The sequence below is a fragment of the Mya arenaria genome, chromosome 7 (assembly GCF_026914265.1).
Source record: "Mya arenaria isolate MELC-2E11 chromosome 7, ASM2691426v1".
NCBI lineage: Eukaryota > Metazoa > Mollusca > Bivalvia > Myida > Myidae > Mya > Mya arenaria.
Genome location: NC_069128.1, coordinates 66,151,433 through 66,178,902, shown reverse-complemented (window position 1 = coordinate 66,178,902; position 27,470 = coordinate 66,151,433). Strand labels below are relative to the sequence as shown.

The 27,470-nt window shown below is 34.5% G+C and overlaps 1 protein-coding gene across 1 annotated transcript; it reads right to left on the bottom strand.

Moving 5' to 3' along the window:
• Nucleotides 1-1,541: 1,541 nt before the first annotated feature.
• LOC128241428 (uncharacterized) lies at nucleotides 1,542-25,173 on the bottom strand. The gene is made up of 17 exons (XM_052958347.1): nucleotides 25,095-25,173; nucleotides 21,335-24,024; nucleotides 20,363-20,436; nucleotides 19,826-19,882; nucleotides 19,204-19,285; nucleotides 18,245-18,367; nucleotides 17,478-17,561; nucleotides 17,152-17,210; nucleotides 16,463-16,611; nucleotides 14,257-15,854; nucleotides 13,588-13,661; nucleotides 13,204-13,260; nucleotides 12,416-12,497; nucleotides 11,739-11,861; nucleotides 9,431-9,514; nucleotides 5,814-5,943; nucleotides 1,542-4,450 (listed from the first exon to the last, which is right to left on the bottom strand). Exons 2-17 carry the CDS (start codon nucleotides 23,778-23,780, stop codon nucleotides 3,928-3,930), a joined length of 5,745 nt encoding a protein of 1,914 aa, XP_052814307.1. The 5' UTR covers nucleotides 23,781-24,024; nucleotides 25,095-25,173; the 3' UTR covers nucleotides 1,542-3,927.
• Between the last annotated feature and the right edge of the window lie 2,297 nt (nucleotides 25,174-27,470).

Genomic DNA, 27,470 nt, shown 5'->3' with positions numbered 1-27,470 from the left:
AAATAATAAATATATGACACCTAGATAATTTCAAGTTAAAACTAAGATCTGCTTTAAAGTAGGCCCCTGTTACATATCACTTCTTAACAATCATTATTTTACACATCTTTTATCAAACATAATTATATGAAAATTATTTTGTACCATATAAAAAACGCTCTCCTGAGCCGTGAATCTCAAACTCTGACCCAAGACGTAAACATGGACCCATGTTAGGTTAAATTATATAGCACTATTATACATAACAATAGATTATTTTATTAAACCTAAAAAAATAAATGTAAAAATACTGTAAATTGCTCTTGTTCTGCAATTTTCTGTAGTAAATTTTTGGTTTTGCTTCATTGAACTTGGATGGATGATTAACCATTTATCATGGGCTTTAAAAGCTTTGAACCATATGCCATTACTTAAAAAGCATTCATTTTCTTTCTTGATTAAGCTTTCCGATGATTTAAACGGTTTTATCGGTGAAATAAAAAATATTTCATTGTGTTAAGCAGAGAAATAACCATTTTAATTGTTTTAAAATTAGCCCCTTTCACTTCCAAATAAAAGTCAGCGAACACAGAAAAGGGACACAACTTCGCATACAATTTGGCGTACTTATCTAAATTACAATTACATACCTTTTATGACTTTTTTAGTAATATAATAACTAGGGATGCAAACGAATGGCAAAATTGATATTCGAATATTCGGTAATTCTTTCGATCGAATATTCTAATACCAAAATGAACCTTTTAGAATTGCAGTAAACTATTATTAACTGTAGTAACTAAGTCGGGGCCCTGTTACCCTTCTTTGTCGTATCGTTTACACGCGACGGACACTTATTGTTCCACAAATTAGCCTCTGAATTTCCCTATTTTCCGAATATATCCCCCCAAAAAAGGATACATCTTTACCCAAAAAGTTGAATTATTTCAATTCCTATGTGTTCATATTTGTAAACAATGCAAAATAAGATCCGGGAATTACGTATTTTCCCGGTCACGTTAAATGACGATATGCGCCAACATGTGACTTGCAGCCTTGTTCTGGTATTAATGTTTACGAAAAATATTTAAAGAAAACGACACCATGGCCAAACGTCGATTTTGACTTAGGTATTGTACAACAATACAGGACATATATCCTTAAACGTTAAACCATACAGTTACGTTTCAAGGCAAGAGCGTTTAATCGAAACATGGAAAACTGTTTAAAGCACAAAACTAGCACATGTCCTTCATATCACCAAGGCGATTTGGGCAATATCGCCAAGCTTAATTAGCACTGAAAACAACACACTGGTATAAAGGCCAATCTCTTAAACCCTTAATTGGCATGGTCATTTAGATGTACCAAAAATAATTGGAATGTGTTTAATGTCACTTGTCTAACAGCCAGTAAATGCAAAATTACGGGGACTGTTTATAGTTCCCAACGATGTATCCGATATGACACGTGTCTAGTGTCATCAAGTTCACACCTCTGGCTTTAAGGGCCAATCGTTGTAAAAACAAGACAGACGAAGAGCACAATTGTAGGTAAAAAGTTTATTAATTTAATAATTCAACAAAAACATCGAATATTCGAATACAGATTTTGACATTCGAATACCAAACGTTCGATCGAATATTCGTTTGCATCCCTAAATTAATAACAGAAAACTTCTTTGTTTCAGTGTAAGATCGCAATATATTTCATTTCGAGATCATTAAAGGAGATATTTTCATATTAATGGCAATGCTATGTGAAATATAGCTTTAAGTGCTCAATCATTGAAATATATTACAATCTTAAACTGAATCAAACAATAATCCTCTTTATCCTGAACATGGTAGCACATGGCTAGCACTGTGTTCATATCAACCTACAATACTAGGATGTACTTTTTATTATTTTTCAATAACAACTAGTTTTACAGCAAAACAAGCAATCTACATGTATGATTATGTCTACAACATGTTTCATTTAAAGCTTTTTAATTTTCCCATTTATTCAATTTAATAAACAAAAAATACATATAATAATGATCGAAGTATTTATATCTTATTAAATAATAAAATGTGTAAAATCACAGGAAAATGAGTTATAAACATATATAAACAGTTCAGTTCATCATGTGTGCAGGGGTTCATACATGTCTGATTAAAAGCTTTTTATTTTCCCATTTCTTCAATTTATTAAAAGAAATACATATAATAATGAAGGAAGTATAATTTTTATATATCTTAATCATAAAATGTATAAAATCACAGGGAAATGAGTTATTCAGGTATGCTATAAGTTCAGTTCATTATATATGTGTGCAGGGTTTCAAACAGTTGATAATTTTCAAGCCTGAAAAACAGCTGGGCCTCTATGTCAAGGAACTACATTAAACCAATTTTGAAATTGTTTCAAAAGTTATTTATATTCATTTCAAGGTACTTCCTCATGTCTTTGATGCATATCTGTGACCAATAAACAAACATCTTTACAAATGAATGATAGTCTGAAGGTCAAGGCCATTTGTTAGGCTCACAGTCCTGGTTAAAGGGTTAATCTTGAACTTAAAGCTGCGCTCTCACAGATTGAACGTTTTCACAACTTATTAATTTCTTCTCTTGGAACGAGCTAATTTTTGTGAAAATGCATGGAAACCAGTTATATAAGACTGCTGACAAAAAATTAGATTGCAGATTTTTATATTTAAGTTTAAAAATTGATTTTTATGCATTTTTCTTAAAACGTTAGTAATGGTTCAAGTCATAAAACATTAATTTTCAAACGGAAATATAAGAATCTGCAATCTGATCTTTTGTCAGCAATCTTTATCATTGGTTTGCAGATATTTACGCAAAAATTTGCTCTTTCCAAGAAAAAAGTAAAAAAGTTGTAAAAACAGTATATCTGTGAGTTTGTATCTTTAAGAACACCTGTGTGTTTGTGTAGGAACTGGGTTTTGTCCAAATGGAGGCTTCTGTAACTGGATAAATGAGCCCATATTTATTATGCAACGTAAATATACCAGTAGTACAATAAAACACCAGCTGTCACAGGAACAGGACAAATGCCCCTAATTTTGCCTTGACAGAGTGACCTTGTCCTTAGAGGCGAGAGCACCAATACTTATGTGAACAATTCTATTCACAACACACCTTCACATGTTGCTGTATAATTCTGCGAAGTTTGAATGAAATCTAAATAAAATTGATGAAGTAAAAACTGATTCTTATGGATTGTCACACAGACAGTGCGATAACTTTACCTCCAATCAAACCATATGACTAGTGAAACTTTAACAACGGACATAAACTTTTCCCACTCATTCTAACAATTAGCGATTAGTAAACAATGTATCAACAATCTAAATGCATGCAAAATTTAATAAAATTTACATCAATATGTGTAGAATCTCCAAAAGTTAATAATGGCACTCTCTTGTGCTATATAAACAATTGCAAAGCCATACAACTTCCATATCTGGGTTTTTTTTTTCAATAAAACAAGGGGAATAACTACACAACTATTAAGAGCATAGTTCGGGGCCTTGCTTTATAAGTTCAATTTAAATAATGAATTTAAATTATTGCCAAAGATACAGGTTATGCACTACGACAAGCTATCACAATACCGTGACCATTAATTTGAAAGAAAACAGGAGAGCTAAACACATCGTCTTATCAAATTTCATTGTAAACAAAACAATTCTAGCCTTCTTTGGATTGACTTTATAAAGCTGCTTAGCTCATAAAGTTTTCTTTATAATTTCTATTTCTAAACATGAAAGTCCACACAAAATCAAAGGGTACACACAACCATACTTTGTTATAATTTAACATTCACCATAAAATATTGTATTGGTAGAAAACTAAGGGAAAAAATGCACAAAACGAATTAAAGTTCATTAGTATACACAACCATAATAATAAATATCTGTCCTATGAAACCCAATTATCAATGAAAAGGTCTAAACCAGGTGGGGGTATCGCCCATATGTGGCGGCAAATTTGTCACAAAATGGTGAGGATGCATCATTGGCATGATAGAGGGATCTCCGAACTGCTGGGAAGGGGGTAATGGTAGGTCTGTTCTGTTCATAGAACACGATTTATCGGTTTCTTGTAAATCTCGGCTTCTTGTCATATCGACATTTTGCATTTCTCGATATCGTAGCTCCACAGTTTGAATCTCACGTTGTAAGTCCCGCTGCCTTAATTCGGCAACATTTTGTAATTCTCGATTCCGTAATTCATTTTGATTTTGTAAGTCCAATTGTAAATCGATTTGATGAAGTTCTGGAGTCGATAAATTGTGGTGGGGCATTTCTTGAGACAGATTGGAGTTTTGCAGTTCTGGATGTATTGCCATTGGGACTAGTGGGGGTTGAAATACTGGTAAATTATTGGATTTCTTTGTAGAGGAGCGATGACGTCCATTGGAATTGTGGGTATCTTTGTGCTTCTGAAGGTGACGATCCCTGAAAATGATAAAATATGTAAGTACTTAAAGCTGCACTTTCACAGATTGAATGTTTTGACAACTGAAAGAGCCAGTTTTTGGGACAATTCATGGAAACCAGTAACATTAGACTGCTGATAAAACAATAAGATCGCAGATTTTTATATTGAAGTTCAAAAATTGATATTTTACGCATTTTTTTGAACTGTAAGTAACGGTTTAAGCCATAAAACAATATTTTTCGAACGGAAATATGAAACTCTGCGATCAGATCTTTTGTCAGCATTATTTTATCATCGGTTTGCAGATATTTACGCAAAAAAGTTTGATTGTGATGGAAGCTAATAGCTGATAGAATCACTCTCTTGTGTCTGTTTCCTGGGTAGAAATCAGAACTGTTGTCCATTTTGAGAGCCCGTGAGAAAATACCCCTATTGGTGATCAAACCCACAACCTCTTGGGTGGGAGGTGCACACCTATACCACTAAATCACTCTCAGTTTACATATTTATTAAGGCATCTCTTAAAGCTGCAATCTCACAGCATTTTGACACTTGTTTTTATTTTTTCTACTTGGAATGAACCAATGTTTGTGTACATATCAGAAACCAGTGATTTAAGACTGATGACAAAATATCAGATCACTGTTTTTAATATCAATTTTCGAACAGAAATATGAAAAACTGCGATCAGATCCTTTATCAGCAGTCTTAAATCACTGGTTCTCAGACCTTAATTGCCTAGATTTGATATCATAAATAGACGTAATTCTACAGAGCTAGTTCACCTTTTCATTGATATAGATTGTTTAACATATGATGTACAGTCATATACTGTAATGTTTATTTTATGTTAGTGTTTTGCGTTGTTTAAATGTATATAATCGTTTGTTACTAATTTTTTAAACATACAGGTTGACAATTTTCATATTATATATTTTACAGGTTGCTGACAATGTACGAAAAACAAGCAGGAAATAAACATGACGTCTTTCACATCTTTACACGATATATGCACTTCAGGTATAAACGAGATTAAAATCTTTACATGATATTTGTAGCTCACTGCACAGTACTGTACTGTATATTATTTTAAAAGGGATTTCTGTCAAGAGTTTTTCCATAATTTTCTTAATGTATACAATAGCATCAAGTAATCACTGTCAAATGTTTGATGACGATTTACGAGCTTAGATATTGATTATAATTATAATTCAAATGGAACAACAAGTAGTAACATGTTATCAGAATTAACAGCTTAAACCTTAAGTACATGTATAAAATAGAAACAAACAAGACAGCAAGAATGAAAAGTCTTGAGGTAATACACGTTTTACCAATAAATTTACAATGAATAAAACTAAAAATAAGAAAAAGAATTACCTGGCAAAGGTTTTGCCGCAAATATCACAAGTGAACGGCCGTCCGCCTTCTGCGTGGGTCTTGATGTGTGTGTTGTAGGAGCTCTTGTGGGTAAACGTGGTGTTACATGTCGAGCAGACCAGCTTGTTACCTGGAATGGTAGAAGATCAGTATATACTGGATCATCTGGGGTATCAAATACTGGATCTTATAGGGTATCAAATACTGGATCTAGTTATAGGATATCTAATACTGGATCTTATCGGGTCTCAAATACTGGATCTTATAGGATATCAAATACTGGATCTTATAGGGTATCAAATACTGGATCAAGTTATAGGATATCAAATACTGGATCTTATAGGGTCTCAAATACTCATACATGTGATAATTTCTTGGGTCGATTCCGGGACACCCATCGTAATGTCAACGCACACTAGGGGGGTCCGGGGGCATGCCCCCCCGGAAATTTTTTTAAATGGGGAACGTCTGTGGTGCATTCTATAGCATATCTGGGGCTATTTTAGTCGTTTTTAACGTCGGGAAAATGTACCTATTTTGACTGCCAAGACGTATTTTTTACTTGACATGGTTGTTTTTTTTTCTGCATTTTCTTGAAAAAATAAAACCACCAGATATTTTCCCAGGCTTTAAATGAAGTGCTAACCAGGAGGATATGCAGTCTACTTTCGGTTTCATCAAAACAGGAAATAAACAACTATACGGGCACCTGTTTTCCCGCGCTTTTGAGAACATCCGTTACAAAATATTTATTTTTTCATCACATTTAAAACGTTTGCAATTTATGACACACAATATTTTTCAGACGATAAAGAAGATTTTCCAGTCGATGAGCTTTTTTCCGTTTGGAGATGCATATAATTTTGATAGAGACGTGTCAACAATCGGCTGTATAAAGCGATCACGTGACTTACCATGGTCACGTGATTAAAGCACTCTATATAACCACCTGTAAACCCCATATCGTCAGTTTTATTTCGGCGTAAAAATACACACGATAGTTCGGAAAAAAGGTCAAAACACTAAAATTCCTTATGGACGCATAAGTTGTTAAAAGTATAACGACGTATCGACTTTGAAATTTGAAAGGAATATGGGATGTTTTCCGTGTTTTAATTTTGTTTTTTTTACTCATTTTGTCACTTTCTTTGAACTTACCTTCATGCTCGTTTGTTGGTAAAATGTGTGAAAAATATCAATTCATCAATTAAAAGCTATCATTCATAAGACCAAACAAATCCATATGAAAACAATGAATTTGTATACAAGAACCCTCCCCCACTCGTTAAGCACAACAATAGGCCGATAAATCAATTATCGGGTGATTGACGATGACCTTGACGACACACGTACCAATTAACGGATTAGTGTCAACATGTCCTGTGTTTTACGACCAGTGTCCCGGACAGGCAAAATAGCTGACTTACATTGGTAAAATTAAGATAATCGATTCCGATTCCGAGATTATTATTTTTTTTTTCGTTTTTTTTTTTTATGACTTTCCGGGACAAACATGCACCCTCCGTGACTCCGTGACAGAGATACGATTTCCGGGACAATCCCGGACGTCCGGGACGTTATCACATGTATGCAAATACTGGATCTTATAGGATATCAAATACGGGATCTTATAGGATATCAAATACTGGATCTTATAGGGTATCAAATACAGGATCAAGTTATAGGATATCAAATACTGGATCTTATAGGGTCTCAAATACTGGATCTTATAGGATATCAAATACTGGATCTTATAGGATATCAAATACTGGATCTTATAGGGTATCAAATACTGGATCTAGTTATAGGATATCAAATACTGGATCTTATAGGGTCTCAAATACTGGATCTTATAGGATATCAAATACTGGATCTTATAGGGTCTCAAATACTGGATCTTATAGGATATCAAATACTGGATCTTATAGGGTATCAAATACAGGATCAAGTTATAGGATATCAAATACTGGATCTTATAGGGTCTCAAATACTGGATCTTATAGGGTCTCAAATACTGGATCTTATAGGGTCTCAAATACTGGGTCTTATAGGATATCAAATACAGGATCAAGTTATAGGATATCAAATACTGGATCTTATAGGATATCAAATACTGGATCTTATAGGATATCAAATACTGGATCTTATGGGGTCTCAAATACTGGGTCTTATAGGATATCAAATACTGGATCTTATAGGGTCTCAAATACTGGATCTTATAGGATATCAAATACGGGATCTTATAGGATATCAAATACAGGATCAAGTTATAGGATATCAAATACTGGATCTTATAGGATATCAAATACTGGATCTTATAGGGTCTCAAATACTGGATCTTATAGGGTCTCAAATACTGGATCTTATAGGGTCTCAAATACTGGATCTTATAGGGTATCAAATACTGGATCTTATAGGGTCTCAAATACTGGATCTTATAGGGTCTCAAATACTGGATCTTATAGGATATCAAATACTGGATCTTATAGGGTATCAAATACTGGATCTTATAGGGTCTCAAATACTGGATCTTATAGGGTATCAAATACTGGATCTTATAGGGTATCAAATACTGGATCTTATAGGGTATCAAATACTGGATCTTATAGGGTCTCAAATACTGGATCTTATAGGGTATCAAATACTGGATCTTATAGGGTCTCAAATACTGGATCTTATAGGGTCTCAAATACTGGATCTTATAGGGTATCAAATACTGGATCTTATAGGGTCTCAAATACTGGATCTTATAGGGTCTCAAATACTGGATCTTATAGGATATCAAATACTGGATCTTATAGGGTCTCAAATACTGGATCTTATAGGGTCTCAAATACTGGATCTTATAGGGTATCAAATACTGGATCTTATGGGGTCTCAAATACTGGATCTTATAGGATATAAAATACTGGATCTTATAGGGTCTCAAATACTGGATCTTATAGGGTCTCAAATACTGGATCTTAATAGGGTCTTAAATTCTGGATCTTATAGGGTCTCAAATACTGGATCTTATAGGATATCAAATACTGGATCTTATAGGGTATCAAATACTGGATCTTATAGGGTATCAAATTCTGGATCTTATAGGGTATCAAATACTGGATCTTATGGGGTCTCAAATACTGGATCTTATAGGATATCAAATACTGGATCTTATAGGGTCTCAAATACTGGATCTTATAGGGTATCAAATACTGGATCTTATAGGGTCTCAAATACTGGATCTTATAGGGTATCAAATACTGGATCTTATAGGGTATCAAATACTGGATCTTAATAGGGTCTTAAATTCTGGATCTTAATAGGGTCTTAAATTCTGGATCTTATATTGATACCCGGATCTTACAGGGCCATGATTTGCGTATTGTTGGAGCTCTTGTGGGTAAACGTGGTGTTACATGTCTGGCAGACCAGCTTATTACCTAGAATGATATAATTCAGCAATATAACACGCAACTGAGGGTCATATGACATTATAAGGTACGGCCAGTCAGCCACCAAAGGTGAAGGTATATGGACCAAGGCATTAGCAAAGGTCCATTCAGCTTCAGGGCTGAATACATTTCCAAAACAAGAGTTTAATAGAGAGAGCACTTTCAGGGGTTGTCATATACCTGTATGTACTCTAAGATGTTCCGTAAGCCCTCGACGCCTGGCAAATTTCTTGTCACAGAACTCGCAAGCAAATGGTTTGTCTCCTGAAACAATTCAAAAACTACAATTTAATCCCAAGACTTATAGTTGTGTTTAAACCTGGCAAAAATCATCATGGGTTTTTATGCTTTTAAACTTGCTTTGAAATGATTTTAAACATTTTTCTGAATCTTCATTCATATCGTTTTTTCCCTTTAACTTCAAACCATACAAGATTACAAGTCGCATCTGTTGCTTGGGTACTAGCCAGTACTGGTGTCTTTTCTCAAATTCTGAGAGGCTAAAAGAAGGTTACCCCCATCAGTTAGAGATGACCACCTTCACCACTAGAACATTTCACCATTTTGTTTTAAATCTAACCATTGCTATTATTTACTATATTCTTGTATCTTACACAACCCAAACTATTCTTCAAAGTCAAAATGTGTCAACAGAAGAGTGGTGAATGCCCCCAAAGAGTAGTTTGGATCCAATTTTCCCACACAATAAAAATATGCAAAGCCTTAAACAAAAAACTCGAAACTGTTTAAACATGTTTTTTTTTTATTTGACATCACTTTTTTAAAGCTGCACTCTCAAAAACTGACAGTTTTGATATTTTTTTTTGAAGTTTTTTGTCTCAGAATCGGCTGATTTGGTATCAATGCCTTCAAGTCAGTCATATAAGATAACTCAAAATAGAACAGATTTCATTTGTTTTAAAAACTGCCAAAAGTATCATTTTTCTTAAAGTGTTAGTAATGCTTTTAGCCATAAAACATTATCTTTTGAACCTGAATATAAACAAGAGCTGTCACAGAGACAGCGCGCTCGACTATTCCGCCACTTTTCAATGTAAGGATTGAAAAGTTTTGGCGAAACATGCACGGATCACTGTTAGATTAGATTTCAATGCAATACATGGTGTGCTGAGATATAAACATAAATGTGGTTCCATGCAAACTATTAACGAGAATTTCTAAGTCTAATAATAAAGGGCCACTATTTGCAAAATACAGTTATCTAACTTGGTTATTATTATATTAAGTTGGGTGGTTGAATACCATTGTATAAAGTCTCAATGCAATACATCAGATAGTTGCTGAGATATTATCCTATGTGTGCTAACATGCAAGACCTTAACCAGAATTTCTAAGTCGCATAATAACGGTAAAGGGGCAAAAATTATATATAATAAAAGATAGAGTTATCTTACTTGATTAAATAAGAAGGTTAAATAGATGGGAGCCTGTGTGTAAAGTTTCAATGCAATACATGATGTATTCGCTGAGGTATTGACTTAAAAGTGGTTACATGCAAAACCTTAACCAGAATTTCTATGTCGAATGAAAAAGGGGCCATTATTTTAATTTAATGCAAACTGGAGTTATCTTACTTGGTTATTTAAGTAGATGGTTGAGTACCATTGTATAAAGTCTCAATGCAATCCATCAAGTAATTGCTGAGATATTAACCTATGTGTGCTTACACGCAAAACCTTACCGGGTAACCAGAATTTCTAAGTCAAATAATAAAGGCCCATAATTTGCATTATATTCAAAAAAGTGTTATCTGGGAATACATATCAAATGTTTCAATGCAATACATGATATATTTGCTGAGATATTGACTTAAATGTGGTTACATGCAAAACCTTAACCAGAATTTCTAAGTCGAATAATAAAGGGCAATTATTTGCATTAAATGCAAACTAGAGTTATCTAACTTGGTTAATTAAGTAGGTTGGATGGTTGATTACCATTGTATCAAGTATCAATGCAATACCTCAAGTAGTTGCTGAGATATTAACCTATGTGTGCTTACACGCAAAACCTTAACCAGAATTTCTAAGTCGAATAATAAAGGCCTATTATTTGCATTATATTAAAAAAATGTTATCTAACTTCATTAATTTAGTATGTAAGATAGTTGGGAATACATATCCAAAGTTTCAATGCAATAACTGATGTATTTACTGAGATAATGACTAAAAGGTGCTTACATGCAAAACCTTAACCAAGGTGTGACGCCAACGCCGACGCCAGGGTGAGTAGTACCGGTATAGCTCTCCTTATTCTTCGAATAGTCGAGCTAAAAAACTGTGATCTGATCTTTTATCAGCAGTTTTAAATCACTGGTATATTCAGACATTTACACAAAATTAAGCTCATTTTAAGACAAAAAGATGTCAAAACAGTTAATCCGTGAGAGCGCAGCCTTAAACAAAAAACTCGATTCTGTGTAGGAAGATTTTTAAAAAAATATCAATTTTAGTTAAACTCCCTATACCGGTATGAGTTTTCAAGTGAGAATTCAGCGTGCTGAGAACTGCAAACTGCTTGTCACACTCTGTACATTTAAATGGTTTTTCTCCTGTGTGTATGCGCATGTGACCCTGGAGATGGTTCTTCTCTGAAATCATACAAAATACAAGATATCACAATTCAGTGAAACAAAATCAGTACATGCCAGAACTTCTGCACTGTAGTGGTAAATTGTTAAGCTATATTGCAAAATATTTTACAAAACATTCCCAGGCTTCAATTAGAAGTTTGTGATTTGGACTCAAAATGGCAGTAGGTTGTATTGAGGATTCATTTTAAGAAAACTCATGACTCAAGATGGTGCAAGATTTATTCAGGAGGTTATCAAGAATGGAGATTGTGATACATTGTTTTCATGGGATAATTAAGGAGAAGCCAGGACAAAGATGGTGGTATTCTTTTAAGACTCGGAAAATAAATTAATATTTCAATGTATTTGGTACGAAAACTGTTTTTAAAGTAGACAGTAGAGAAATTAAAAATCATTTTTCATATCAGATGTGTTGCCCATACACCAGTGTGTTTGTTTAGTGGTGGGGTAGGGAATCAAACCAGCGACCCCTGGAAAGTCAAGTGTGTTACAACTAGACCACGGAACCGCCACTGGCAAAGACTGTGATCTTGGTAATTATAAATCCCAACCTTTGAATGCAAATCCACAGTATGTACAGAGGAAGGGCCTCTCAGCGGTGTGTGTCCTCATGTGGCGCTGGAGATTCCCGACCTGAAGGTATTGTTAAAATAATACTTGAAACTAACTGCCAATTTTTTATTTCTACATTCAGCACATCCAAAGGGTTGAACAAATTATAATAGGATTTTAATCATTGACATTGGCAGAAAGCATTAAGAACAATTATGACAAAGTTAGACCCAAAAGTTAGATTTTAATCTAAACAATGTAAAATTCATAAGCTAACATTATACACAACCCAATGTTTTCAGAATGTAGCCTGAATTTTATTTTATGTTTTGAAATGAAGTATTATGTTATTTTCACTGTTGCTATTTTCAATGAAATGAAAATTTTTATTTTGATATTTTCACTGGCGCTCTTGCGCTCAGGCAAAGATAAAAGAAGTACCTGTATGTAAAAATTAAAATACATTTTATCTGTCTTTTTGCACTGAGGTGGGAGAAAAGGCATCTACCATGGCCGCTCATATAAGATAGGTTCATTCATCATGCAGTATGTTCTGCGGAAACTCGGTCAACCTTATTTTTCGCAAAACACCCTAAGATGGGGTTGGGATAAACCTACTTACACTTGTAGCATGAGTGGCTATGGAAAACACTTGTTATCTTTCACTAATGTTAATTTTCATTGGTCGATTCACGTGTTCAGAAATATTTTGCCTTCTATGATCACATATTGGAATGAAATTTGATCTCGCACCGATATTGAACAAATATCCTCTATAACGCTGTACCTGTGCAAATTTGTTTCCACACACATTACAGTTGAATGGTTTTTCCCCTGAATGAACCTGAAAATGAGAGAACAAAAATGTTCAATGAGTCAAACTCTGCTGATTGACAATAAAAAGCAATATATAACTGTAATTGTGTTATTTGAAACATAAATACTAAAACCCTTTACTGTATAGCACAATGCTGATCTCTCAAAGTTAAACGGAGCAATCTAATCAATGCACTCAACATTACTAATTTAGACCGTTTGCAGCTCATATTGATTTGCTGCCAGATTATAATTATTATTTTCAGCCCTTTTTCAATTTCTATCAGAAAATTGACATTTTATTCTATTAAACTGAAAATTTTAATATCTTTTAAATATACAGGTGAAAAATTACCCTCATATGCTGCTCCAGAGTTTTCTCGGCTCTGAATGCAGACCCACATAGTTCACATTGGTACGGCCTTTCACCTATAAATAGTCACAATAGCTATATATCAGACTGTGAAAACAAAATAACTTGTGTGAAAGGTGAACCAGCTGCAATGATAAAACAAATAGAGCTATATCAATAGTAACAATCTGAAAATGTGATGCAAATTGATCTACTTTGCAAATTTAACTATTTAAGCTGTGACTGCTGGTTTGGTGTATACCGGTACATTTCTTTCATTAGATAAAGACATTTCCCTTTAAGCCCTCATAACAAATATTCAGTCATTGAAATTAGACTTTTTGATGAACAAGCCCAAATTCTTATATTATTGCTTGGCATCAATTTTTTTAACAAGCCCTGCTATATGAAATTCAGAATTTGAGCAAGCCCAAGAGACATTTTACCAGTGCAGGGCTTGTGGGCTTGAGTTAATTTTGACCACTGAATATCTGCAATTTAATTGGTTAACAGTAATAATTGGATACATATTAACCAATCAATCAGCTTTGTGGCTAACTTTAACCAAAATAAAGAAATGACTAGATTTTTACAATTGACAGCAGATGATTACACATCCATCACTGTTTTAAATGCTAAAATCTTGTTAAGAATGCTTCTACCATTACTAACCTGTATGAATACGAATGTGTTCCACAAGCCGTGCAGATTTGGAGTACCTCTTGTTGCAGATTTCACAAACAAAATTTCTTGCTCTCGGCCGTTTTATCACTGTTTTAGTCCCTGATTTTTCAACATCCTCCTCATTCGGATCCCTAATATCACTGTCTTTAGACTCGTACTTAATAACAAGGTTTTCATTTTTATACTCCTGCTTGATTTTAAAAACTCTCTTCTTTGCTCGTTTTCTAGTCTTAAGATCAACTAACTGTTGCATAGCAATCGCTTTCACCACAAGTTTATCAGCAATATTTTTATTCACCTTTTTTCTAACATCCTCAAGATGGGACTCCTTACTGGAGCTTTTTGATTGTTCATCCGATTCTGAACTTTCATCATTTTCATCATAGTCTTCCTCAGTTTCATAATCATAATCCATAAGCACTGTTTCATTTCCACTACTACAACCATCATATTCCGGCTCCTTTTTAACTGCTTTAGCAGCATCTTTCTTCTTTTTACCTTTTGATTTATCCTTCCCTTGTTTCTTTCTTCTTCCAACCTTTTTCTTTGCAGTTGCATCTTTCAATGTTGCTTTTCCTGAATCAACCTTCTTTATGTTAAACTTAATTTCTTCAGTCTGAATATCATCTGTATAAGTGACATCACTCTCCTGAATTTTGGCTTCAGAATTCAGTTCGTTTTCATTTGCTTTCATAGAACAGTCAATCTTAGGAATATTCAATGTTTTATCAAAATTTTCATCACCTGAATGCTTAGATATGTCAGTAGTGCATGCAAGATCTTCTTTGTGCCTTAAGGTTTCCTCACATGAATCGACACTCTTGTAAGTTGAATCATCATTATACACATCATCATTTTTGTAAGTCAAGTCTTGCTTGTATGCAGTATCTTGGCTATAAGCAGTATCTTGCTTGTAATCTGCATCTTGCTTGTAAGAGGCATCTTGCTTATAAAGCTGTTCTGGCTTAAATTCAGTGTCTGACTTATAAGTCGGCTCACTTTCCAAGCCATTACTATCACAAGCTTTACTGTAATCTTTAATCTCACTCATAAAACCCCTACCATCTACAACAGAGTTATCAAACACTCCCCAGATTTCTGATCCATAGCCATATCTTGGCTGTTGAATTTCACTCCCTTCTTTGACTTTATGACCAAGAAAACCAGGCTGTTGTAATTCCACCCCTTGGCCCGGTATTTGAGGTCGATATAAAATCTGATCAGGCCTAAACTGGCTTAACTGATGCTGTTGAGATTCAGAACTTATAATTTGCCGACCATCATAAAGATAGCTATTTATCTGTGCACTAAGGTCCATACTATCTGATAATGCAGAAGAATAAATGCCCGGTAGTTGTGGTTGTATCAGGAGATTCTGTTGATGATGATGTTGTTGCTGCTGCTGATGTTGTGGTATATTAAGAGTCACATTGGGAATAAAGGTTTTGCTTATCTCTGCTGATGTTGCCACTGCTGCCAATGTTGGTGGTACCACTAATGATGATGATAGTGTTGTTGCTGTCGCTGCTGCTGTTGTTGCTGGTGGTGAGTCATCGGGATCATAGTCTCTTGGATAAATGGTTGATCTGAAAGCAGACACAATCATTAGAAGATTTATCATGAACAAACATCTTATCTAGCAACATATTCTTTAAGGCCTGCTTTGTTGTGGACTTATCCCTAGTTGGAGTTGGAAGGAATAAATATTATCTTACCACCATTTGAATTCATCCTATATTAATGCAACTGAAATTAAGAAGGCAGAAAAGCTTGTGATAATTTGGAACAGGAGGAGTTCAAATAAATTGACTTCTGAAAAAAGCATGAGTACTGTTTTTTACCCAGGACTCCAGGATAATTTATCTCAGTTTATAGCTCAGAGGCGATATTCATATAACATCTATTATTTTTAGACAAATCCTAGCTTAAGTTATTTTTTTTAAGATAAGTATCTCACTTATCATACTACATAATAACTTAATTATATCCAAAATTCTTTATTATCATTGAATTGATTCAAAATATGTACTTTTGGTGCTTAAAAACATATACAATTTTCGTTCAATTTGATTATGAGAAAAATAAGAAATTGACTAAGTTAAGAAATGACTTAAGATGTTTCATAAATACCAGCCCTGTTGTATAAACAACTCAAGCTTATATAAAAATCTATATACTGAAATAGCATGTATACCTTTTTGGAGTTTTCTTGGACAGGCCTGGCAGGGGCATACCCCCATTATGAACACTGGTGTGTCGGATCATGTTACGACGCCGGGAGAACCGCTTGTTACACTGGGGGCATTCCCAGGGTCGGCCCTCTGTATGGATCTTTAGATGGGCCTGGAAAGTAATGATATCTCAGTCAATTCTAAATGCAAACACCAGACCCTAATTTCTCTATACTTCTGTAATAGATGCAGACACCAAACAGGGTTTAAAATTGTTATAAAGCTGTTTATATCTATAACAAGGCACTTGATATTAATTGTAATGCAGATTTCCAGCGATAATCAAACTTTACTAATATAAAACACTACAAAATTAAAAGCTCTTACAGGAGAGACTAAGTAAAACCTCAATTCTGTGATTTACTCACTGTTTGTGCATTTTATCACTCCTTATTTTGTATGTATGTTATGCATTAAACAAATGCCTATTTACTTTGTTCAATATTTTCATCAATAAATACTGGTTAAACCAAAGCTCTCAGCCCTGTTCCTTTACGTGTTCTCTTCCTGGCCCCAATTTCTTGAACAGTTTTAAGTCCCTCATGACAGGATTAAGCTTAGCTCACTATTTATGAGTTGGCATTTATAAGTTGTGTCTTAAGACCGTTAAAGGAAATAAAGGAATTGGTTTAAGCAACCTGGTCTTACTCACCTTTAATGCCCTCTCATGATGAAATATCTTGCCACAGTCCTGGCAGGGATGATGCTGACCTAAAATGCAAGATTTTTCTTTTACAAGCAGAAAATGTAACAAATACAAATTTAGGTAAAATTCAATTTCATTTTCAAAATATGAATTTTAAGATCTTTCTTAAAGATGCACTCCTACTCCCAAATAAGATCTATCACAATTAATATGAGTGTCACTTTAAATGGACTTCACATTTTGTCAAAAACTGAATACAATCTTAAATAATTATGCAGGCATATTTGATGGAGAATAAACAGGTTATAAATATAAAGTAGTTCATATCATACCTTCATGTAAGCCGACATGCTCCATGAGAGAGTTCCTCCGGGCAAACTTCTTTCCACAATACTTGCAGGAGTGTGGGCGGAGACCTGGGAAAAACATGAAATTAAACAATACATGAACCTAACGAAAGAATGACGTTAATCAATCTATTAATATATACAGGAGTTATGTCCTTCACAAGTTTTATCAAAATACACAGTGGGAAACACATAAAAATCACTATACAACTCAACGAAGGACTGACATAACTCATTTTATCAAAGAATTGGAGTTATGACTGTCTTGCCCAGAGCCTTTGAATAGTGATAAGGAGTTAAAGCTAAAATTTTTACTCAAACTAACAAGTGTTTATTAAAGCCAGAGTTATTGGCCTTGCTTCACATGGTCATAATGTATTTGGAAACATATGTACCAAGTTTCATGCGGATATCTTGAGCAGTTTGCGAGTTATAAATAAATGGCCAAAATACAGGCTTTTGAAAAATGACGTCAACAATGACACTAGGGCTTTGAGGCAGTAATTAATAAATTAGTTTGTTTTGCCATACTTGACAGACTCACAATATACAAACGACCAAATTGTTTATTTAGCTCCAACTGGACAGGTATTTTTTTCACGTATAAATAACATTTCTAACTTGGGTTAACAAAGAAACAAACACAAAAAAACACAGCCACCTAAACAGCCCTTACCCATCCCCTAAAAAAGTGATTCCGGTATGGCCAAACAATCTTTTTATTAATCGTTGTCTTAGTTTATTTTGTTTACCTGAGTGTGTCCTAACATGAGAGTTTAGAGTACTGAGTACAGCAAAGCTCTGGTCACATTCTGTACACTTGTATGGCTTCTCTCCAGTGTGTATTCTGATGTGGCCTTGTAGATGGTTCTTCTCTGAAATATACATTGTTGAACCATAAGCTTTCATAAAAAGGGAGAAAACTCAGAGAACGGGTTAATGTACTAGTCTTTCTTTTTTAAGCATGTATTTTGATGTTTTCAGGTTGGTGTTTTTTCTCGGAAATATACATAACATCATCATGCCATAAATAGGCAACAATCCAATGAAGCTTGAATATGAGTAATTAAGATGATTGATCGTCAACTATGACCATGACCAACAGATCTAGTGGTCTAAATTAACACAAGCCTGCAAGCCCTTCACTGGTTAAATGTCCGAGCTTGCTCAAATTCTGAATAATATATAGCAGGGCTTGTTCAAAAACTTGATGTCAAGCAATAGTATGAGAATTTGGCTTGTTCATCCAAAAGTCTAATTTCGATGACTGATATATTGTGAAAGTTTTGGAACAAGGGTGCAAACATCGGTGATAGCAAGGCCGTAGTTTTGCACTGTTAAATACTCATGTACGGTTAAAAATCTAGGTACAGAAATACACCTCCTAGAATTTAGATATGAAACTGGGTCCTGGAAGTTACACATGGAGAACATTAGGGAAAATTTATTCCAAAATTGACCAATGTATGTCTTATAACCAAGTTTCAGGGGTTAATAACTAACATAACAAATAATTTTCGATACTGGCGCTAATTTTTAATTATTTTGCCTTAGAACATAACTAAATATTCACAGATCTGATGTCTTACATAAATGTTTTTAAAAATTTCATCATTGAAATATATTGAAACACTCTTGGAATGAATGATTACTGTACTTACACAGTGTATGATAGATTAATGATGAAGATACCCCCTGTGTTAAAACCAACCTTTGAATGCAAATCCACAGTATGTACACAGGAATGGCCTTTCTGATGTATGCGTTCTCATGTGACGCTGGAGATTACCAACCTGAGATTGAAAGGTGTGGTGTCCGTGAAAATGCATCTTTATTTAAAAGATAAGTAATTCAATGTTATAACTATTCAACTATTTTTAAGTCGTTAAAGTTAAAAGTTACATATCAAGTGTGTATGATACAGACAATAACCTACCCACCAGTTTATGCATAAAATTGTTGATTTTGTCAGTATCCACCTGTAGCCAAATAGCCAAATGTCCATTTACCAAATTAGGTCATTGCCTGTTTAACTCTAATTTGTACAAAAATGTCAATTTCGTTGACCGTGAAAGAGCCCTAAGAGTAGAAAAAGACTTTCGTTTGTAAAAATTCCACTAAAAGAATTATACCACAAATATTTTGTTTGGTCCTGAAAGATTGCAAAGTATGTCAGATTAGTCGAGATAATGAGCCAAAAAACACGAACTGCTATAGCTGTACATGTACTTTCAGTCTTATTATATGGGGACATCAGGCATCAAAACTACAGCCGTTTGCTTGTCCCTGTAGTTTTGATGCTTGATACCTTGAGTATAAGAAACTATTCTTACCTGTGCGAATCTGTTACCACAGACATTACAGTGGAACGGTTTAACCCCAGAGTGAACCTTAAATGTCAAAAACAGAATTTTCATTGGAAAAAACTGTACATAACAGATGCAATACAGCACTAGCATTGACTTTGTTTGTAATTTAACATTAAAGTACCAAAGAGTAAGGCTAATTTTCAGCATTTGTGACAACCTTGCTTGAATCAAGGACTCACACATCATCAGCAACCACGGTACTTTCTTCCATTACACTTCATACATACCAGGGGACAATTGACGGACTAAATCTCGTTTTAATGAATATGCACGAGGCAGGGGAGACCACTCTTCTTCCAAGGAATTTGCATGTTACACTCAAAAATTGTTCAATAACTGTACAGTGTCAGAAGCCTCTGTGGCCGTGTGGTCTTGACTACTGCCAAATGGGGGGGGTATCCGAAGATGGAACACACACAATTATGGTTAAAAGAAATGGCAAAAGGAGAAAACTGTGTTTTTTGTGGTAAATTCAGTTTAAAGTTAAATCCATGTTCAAACCTTCATGTGTTGTTCAAGCGTTTTTGCAGCTCTAAATGCAGCACCACACATCTCACATTGGAAAGGCCTCTCACCTACAAATAGTAACATTGAGTTATAAATAGTAACATTGAGTTATAAATAGTACCACTTGCTATACAAAGTAACACAGACTCTAAATACAGCCCATACATTTTTCTTTGACGTCTCACCTATAAATAGTAGCATTGTGTTATAAATAGTAATACACATACACTATATAATAAATAATAACAATTGCTCTACTTAGTAACATAGACTCTTAATGCAGCCCCACCCATTTCTCCTAGACGCATACCTATCAATAGTTTCACTGTATTAAAAATTCGGTCATAAAAATAGTAACATTGTGAAATCAAAAGTAACACATTTTCTAAAATAAATAAAAACATGGGCTCAAAATTCAGGCTGAAACCTATAAAATGTAACAAAATGAAATTAACAGTACAATTCCTATGTAAATACTGTGTCACAGTTGAAGTCAGCACAATTATTTTGGTTTTTAGCAATGGACTAAGTTCTATTCCTGACCTGGCTTCAAGTGATTTAAACTTCCAAAACCATACAGGTCGGCAAAGTATACCCCTTTTCAGCCCTTTTCCAGTTAAAAGCACGAAACATTTCATTTTCTTACAATCATGTGCTTAAAAACCAAAATGAATTAATATAATATATTTGGCTGTCTGGTTATAACAGTGGTTATGCGCATTCGCTTCTCTTCAAGGCGACCTGGGTTCGATTCCCTGCTTGGGTGCATGTGAGTTTGGTTAGTGGTTACCAAGCCGGACAAGTAGGTTTTCTCTGGGTACTCCGGTTTCCCCAACAAGACAAGACCACACTCTCGCGCAACATCGTGCCAACAAGAGTGACTTAGTATAAGCTATCATAGCTTTCTTCACAAAATATATAACTCTTAAACTAATTAATATACAGTAAACTACACATAACACTTACCTGTGTGAGATCGTATGTGCTCAATCAACCGACTGGCCCTGGAGTATTTCTTCTCACAAATATTGCATACAAAATTCTTCGCCCTCGGCCTCTTAAAACTCCCATCCTCTTGAATCTCGCCAATCTCTTCCTTAACATTCATCATTTCTACATCTTCAGCCGAATCATGTGGGTAATCTTTCGGAAAAATCCTTCTCCTTGCCCTCTTTCTATATTTAAGCTCATTGATTTGATCAAGACCGATCTCTTTCATTTCAGCTTTTGTCATTTCGCTCATTTTCTTTCTGTTGACTGGTGCAAGCATAAAGTCTATATCATCCATATCACTACCTTCATCTGATTCCGACGAATAATCTTGTTCTTGCTTGACTGGTTTTCTCTTAAGTGGTTTACTCATTTTCTTTTTCGGTTTCAGTTTCTTTCCTTGCTCAGCAGCCTCTTCCATGTCTTTTGATTTAGGAACACCTTCTGTATCATCATGGCCTTCATCCTCAATAATTGCTATTTTCCTTTTTCTTCCTTTTCCAATTTTCACATTATCAGAATCTTTGTTTACTATTTTCTTTTTATTTGTTTTTGTCATTGCTGCCATCTCTGTTTTTATCTTTCTTGGTCTTCCCCTTTTTTTAACACCTGAAAATTTTGTAGATTTTAGAGTTTTCTTCCCTTGAATGTTCTTTCTTGGTAATGCATTTTTCCTTCTCCTTTTTCTATCATTTTTTTCACTTATTACTTCCTCAATTTCAATGTCATCAGTCCCTTTCTTAATAGTTTCTTTTATCATCTTCACAATTTCTTCACCCTTTTTCTCCTTAGAGTCACTTTCAAGGGTGTCTTGAAGACCATCCAAATTTTCTTTTGAAGATTTATGAGTCTGCTTTACTCTATCAATTCTGTCACTAAAGTTTCCTGGAAAACCTTCACCATTTTCTTTGGGAGATTCATTTGTCTGCTTAACTGTATCAATTCTGTCACTTAAGTGTTCTTGAAAACCTTTAACATTCTTGTTAGAAAACTCATTCACTGTTTTTAATTTGTCAACAGTGGTTTCTTGAAAACCATCAATAATTTGATTTGAAAACTCACGTTCCAGCTTCATGGAACCAAGTTTGTTGTTTTCTTGCACATGTTTTGTATCATTAACACAACCTTTGCCCTCAATATCAATTTGGTCTCCACCTATAGTCTGTTCTATCACATTTTTTAACAAATCATTAGCTTCAAAACTTTGTCCGTCATTTGTATTTCCATTGGTTTTACATGTTCTTAAAGAAGGGCCATCTACAGGGACATTTATTGCACGTTCTTTTTTAATTTCAGTATCATATTTTGTCTCCAAAGTTTCTGAAAAAGTCATTTTAATAGCTTTGTTTGCATTTTCATATGTAACATTTAGTCCTAAATTTTGAGTATCACTCTGTGATTTAATTGCATTATAATTAGAACTATGTTCGTGGTTAGTTGAAGGATATATACCATTGCCAATGTATGACGAGTTCACACTGTCTGAAACGGAATCAACCACATAACCTGAATAATTTTCTGGTGTATTCATCTCATCCATATTCAATTGCTTGCTGTCCATTATGTATGTAAAATTTGACATTGTCCCTGAACTACTTGTTCCATCAGGGTTGCTTTCAATACTTGGACTCTTATTTCTGAAAGCATTGTCAGAAAGAGTTGCAGTTCCAAATTGTTCATCTGCAGGAACAGAATGTTCACCTTGACTGGTTAGAGCTAGTATCTCTGACTGAGCATTAGTTAAAGTATTCAATGAATATGTCTCCATTGACTGTTGGTTACATTCCAAATCTGACGGGTTTAATTGGTGTGACTGTATATTGTCTTCCGAGTTGATTGGTTCAGAATATTTTGCATAAATGCCAGTAGAAGGTGAACTCTCAAAGTTTAAACCTGATGAGACATACAGAGAGTTCTGACTCAAACCACTGAACACATATGGATGCGAAGAGCTTGAAACTGCAGCAACTGAAGTTGGCATAAAATTAAAACTTGATGGCAAACAATATGCTGGCATGTCCACACCATCAATGGTGGCTTGAGAAACATGATTTCTTTCTTCCAATGTATGGAGCAAACCAGTACCTGAGGAGTTAAACATACTTAACTGACCACTTGTGGAAATCAAAGATGGTGGGATAGTGAAATTCACCATGTTTTCTGCAGAGGCTAATTCCAGTGGATTGTTTGAGCTGTTAGTTGCTGTAATACTGTTAAGCTGATGGTATGGCACATTTGTTGTGTAGTTTTCTGAGACACTGGCAGCATAAACCTCATTACAACTCGTGTACACTGGATAAGCGGAACCATTGTTCGCACTATCAACTACATAGTTTGTAGTCTTAACATTCTCAGCATTGAACCCATTTTCGCCACTAGCACCTGATTTCAACTCAGGAACTTGCACCTCATTGTCCGCCATTGTTGGCTGCTGAGTTTCTAGTCACATGGTAAATCATAACCAAGGTACAAATCACCACATCAAACTATTGTTTCATGACTTCAAATTACATTATCATTCATTTCTACCTAAAAAATTGTCCCTTTTCAAAATGTCACCATTATACAGCCACAGGACTTGTATCATTATAGTGTCCTTATTAAAAACATTTTTTATAATGACTGGTTGTGTGCTTTTTTGTGTACCCAGTGATATAGTCTGGCTCCTGAAAGAGAAAACATTGTTTAATATAGTTAACAACATCAAAAGGTGGTATTTTTTCAACTCTTCTCAAAATTGTCAGTGGTCGAAATTATAACAGACCCACCAACACTGCACTGGTAAAATTCCTTCAAAGTTTGCTCAAGTTCTGAATTTATAGAGCAGGAATTGTTAAAAAAATTATGCCCAGCACAAGTTTAAGAATTGGGCTTGTTCACTCAAAAGTCTTATTTCGTTGACTGAACTCAAAAGTAAAAAAAATAATTAATAATTGGACATATATCTAAAGTTAAAGTTTAGAAATTACATTACAACACAAGCCTTTTTACAGAGGGGAAGTTTTGACACCAACTTGAAAGACATAACAATCAGATTTTGTTTTACTAATATGTGATACTAGAGAAGAAGTATTTCTCCTCAGTAACCAGATATCATATCAAGGTGAGTTTTATCAACTTTGGCAGGGGTGGTGGCCGCTGATCCAATGTTATAGGTTAATATGAGAAACAGACAGTAAGTATATAAATACACAAAACTCTCTTGAATTTAAAAATGAATTTCTAAATTTGAGGTGGTGACTTCAGCGCAAAAAAAATACAGCTGCCTTAATTACAGTTAACTAACACTTCCTATGACTGTGTCGTTGGTAGAGTATACCGGGGTACAAATCTAGTCACTATTTGAGAAATGGAATAAAAATGGGTCGGAGGCTTTTAGTGAGACAAGTACATATATAGTATACCTTAGAACAATTAACATATATATATATTCTGATGTTTAGATCAAGCTGAATCTGTTTTAATCATCAACAAGAGGGGTAAATAGACATTTTATAATGTAAACAAACCCGATTTAATTATCCACCATGATTAAACCAACTTAATGTTGACTCATGACTTGCAAATTAACTTAATGATAATTAATTTTTTAAGTAAACAAACAGACTTAGCAAAATGACATTTCTCAAGTTCTAAATTTCAGTTTTCTGCATTTGCATTTTATGTAAGGAAGTCCGATCATCGAAAGCAAAGTTAACAAAACGCGTTGTTGATAACGAATTATATTTGCTTTTACCTTTCGTTAATAATAGCCTGTAAATTGGAAGTGGACAAAGAATCTTGTTTTGGAAATTAGTGGCATATTTGTAACTAGGGGAAGTAACTTCTGAATCATGATTACATGAAAATTAGTTATAACGGACAAAATAAAAACGGTGTTCAGTAACTCGGCGGTTTTGATTTTTGTTGTAAAATGAAATTAAAATGGATCTTAATTTTTGGATGATATAAAAAATAAATAAAAAAGGAAAAACATCGTATAAAATATATATATGAATAAGGATAACAAAACAAAGGAAACATGTGAGGAAAAGAGCGGGTCTCAAACCCAAGAGGAAAAGCCAAGGTCGCCGACTTAACATACATAAATACTGTAACGTTTCTTCCCTAGCTAGCTCGGACACGCTACCTTAAATTAAACTATAAACCTATTCTCGGACTGCATTGTCCCAAAAATTAAGTATGAAATTAATATTATATACACGTGATTGACAATGATTGCTTACAAAACCGAATGATTAGAAATAATTGGTATGGTTCAAGAATCAACGTTCAATTATCCCAAAAGCAAGAATGAACAAACAGAAACACTACAACAACTATTCTGTAACTTCTAACAGGACCAGCATACAAAACGCTCATAAACCAATCACAATATATCAGCGAAACCCACAGTCCTAAATGTATAGCTTTTACGGGGAATCAAACCATTGACCCTGTTCCGTCTGTATCGCAATGATCCAGGCTTACTAAGAGGCCAAAAAGAAACCCCACGGATGTCCGAACCTGGAAACTAGAAGCTGTAGCGCAATGCTTCACTTTAATTCTCCTAGCCTCCAATAGTTCAGAACCCGCCCTAAACAGTACAAAAAGATACTTCAAAGCTTCCCTATATATTAACTTGATGTTTTCACATCGGCGTCGAGACACGAACTAACTAATTCTATGCATTTCGCTTCTTATATACCCTCACATCACGTGACCAGAATGGAATGGTCCATTCTTAACAAGCTCTAAGGGTGAAACCATTATATATAACTAGCGTTACAGAGTAGGGGTGTCAACTTTATCAAACATACGAAAACGTAGAAAACTATTAAGAATACAACTTATTCGTATTAATTAATCATTTACTAGCTAAATTTAGACATTTAATACTAAAACCATAACATTAGTATTAAATACACGAAATCATCATAAAGAAGTAATAGCGATAATGGCGAAAACCGTTTTTACGGTAAATAGTCAAATTCTTTATAACTTTCACTGAGACAGAAGAAGTTGATTTGTTTCATTCTTGAAATATGAAAAATAGACGTTTACTTGATTATCCTTTTATTTAAAGCTCAAACGAAGTGTAAAATCTCAACTTACTTTTCAGACGATAACACTATTTACTTTGTACGTATAACATAAAAACCTACGCCCAACTGTACTATCCGGAAATGTTTACTTTCCGGGCTCCGGCCTTTATGACTCCAAGAACATTACATTACCCACGCCTCCGGGCACATGCGTCCCGCATGAGTAAAAGAAATAAGTCACTAGAACAAGAGACCAAATATTTTCAAAACAATATCTATTCAAAATTAAGTTAACACACAGATAGGTACATTTTCCCGTAAAATTAAGGTTTCAAAGGTTATCAAAAAAAAATGCCAAACATTCCTCATACGCATGGAATACCTTTTCCACAAAAATAAAAATAAAATAAAATAAAACAAAAATAGATATCAAGTATGTACAGACAAACACCTTCTTGGTGTATTAAACTTTTATCAAGTCATGATTTTAAACCCTATTCATGCACGTTCTAGTGACCGCTTTAAAAACATGCAACTTCACTGAATGTCAATTTCCAAGTCAACTTCACCATTCTCGGACACCTTGAAGGTGATGTCTTCCGGACGAATAGTGCCTTCATCCAGAATATCTCCCAAGTTTATATCAAGCTTCATCTTCTTAGATTTCTGCCTGACCATTGACGTTTCGTAAATAGTGTCATCATCTTCCGAAACGCTTAGTTTCTGCTTTAGCTTCATCCCTTCTTCTACTCGGCAGAAATGAAGATTGACGTGTCTGTTCCGACCAGACGTCGTTAGAAAACTCGCATCATCCCGAGGCGGCTGTTCTTTCTCCTTCTCAAACACCCTTGTTTTCTCTGGTATGGTATTTGGCTTTTCACTTTGAAGCACACGTTTTCTTGGCCCAGGGAGCATTGGTGTGGTAGGCTTTCGGACAGTCCTACCTTCTAATACTTTCTCCATTTCACAACCCTTTAGCCTTTCATCCTTACTAGAACCTGGTTTCACGCCACCATCAGCATCATTAACATAAAGTTCACTGTCGTCACTTTCACAATCACTCTCCTGTTCGGCAACCTCCTGCTCAC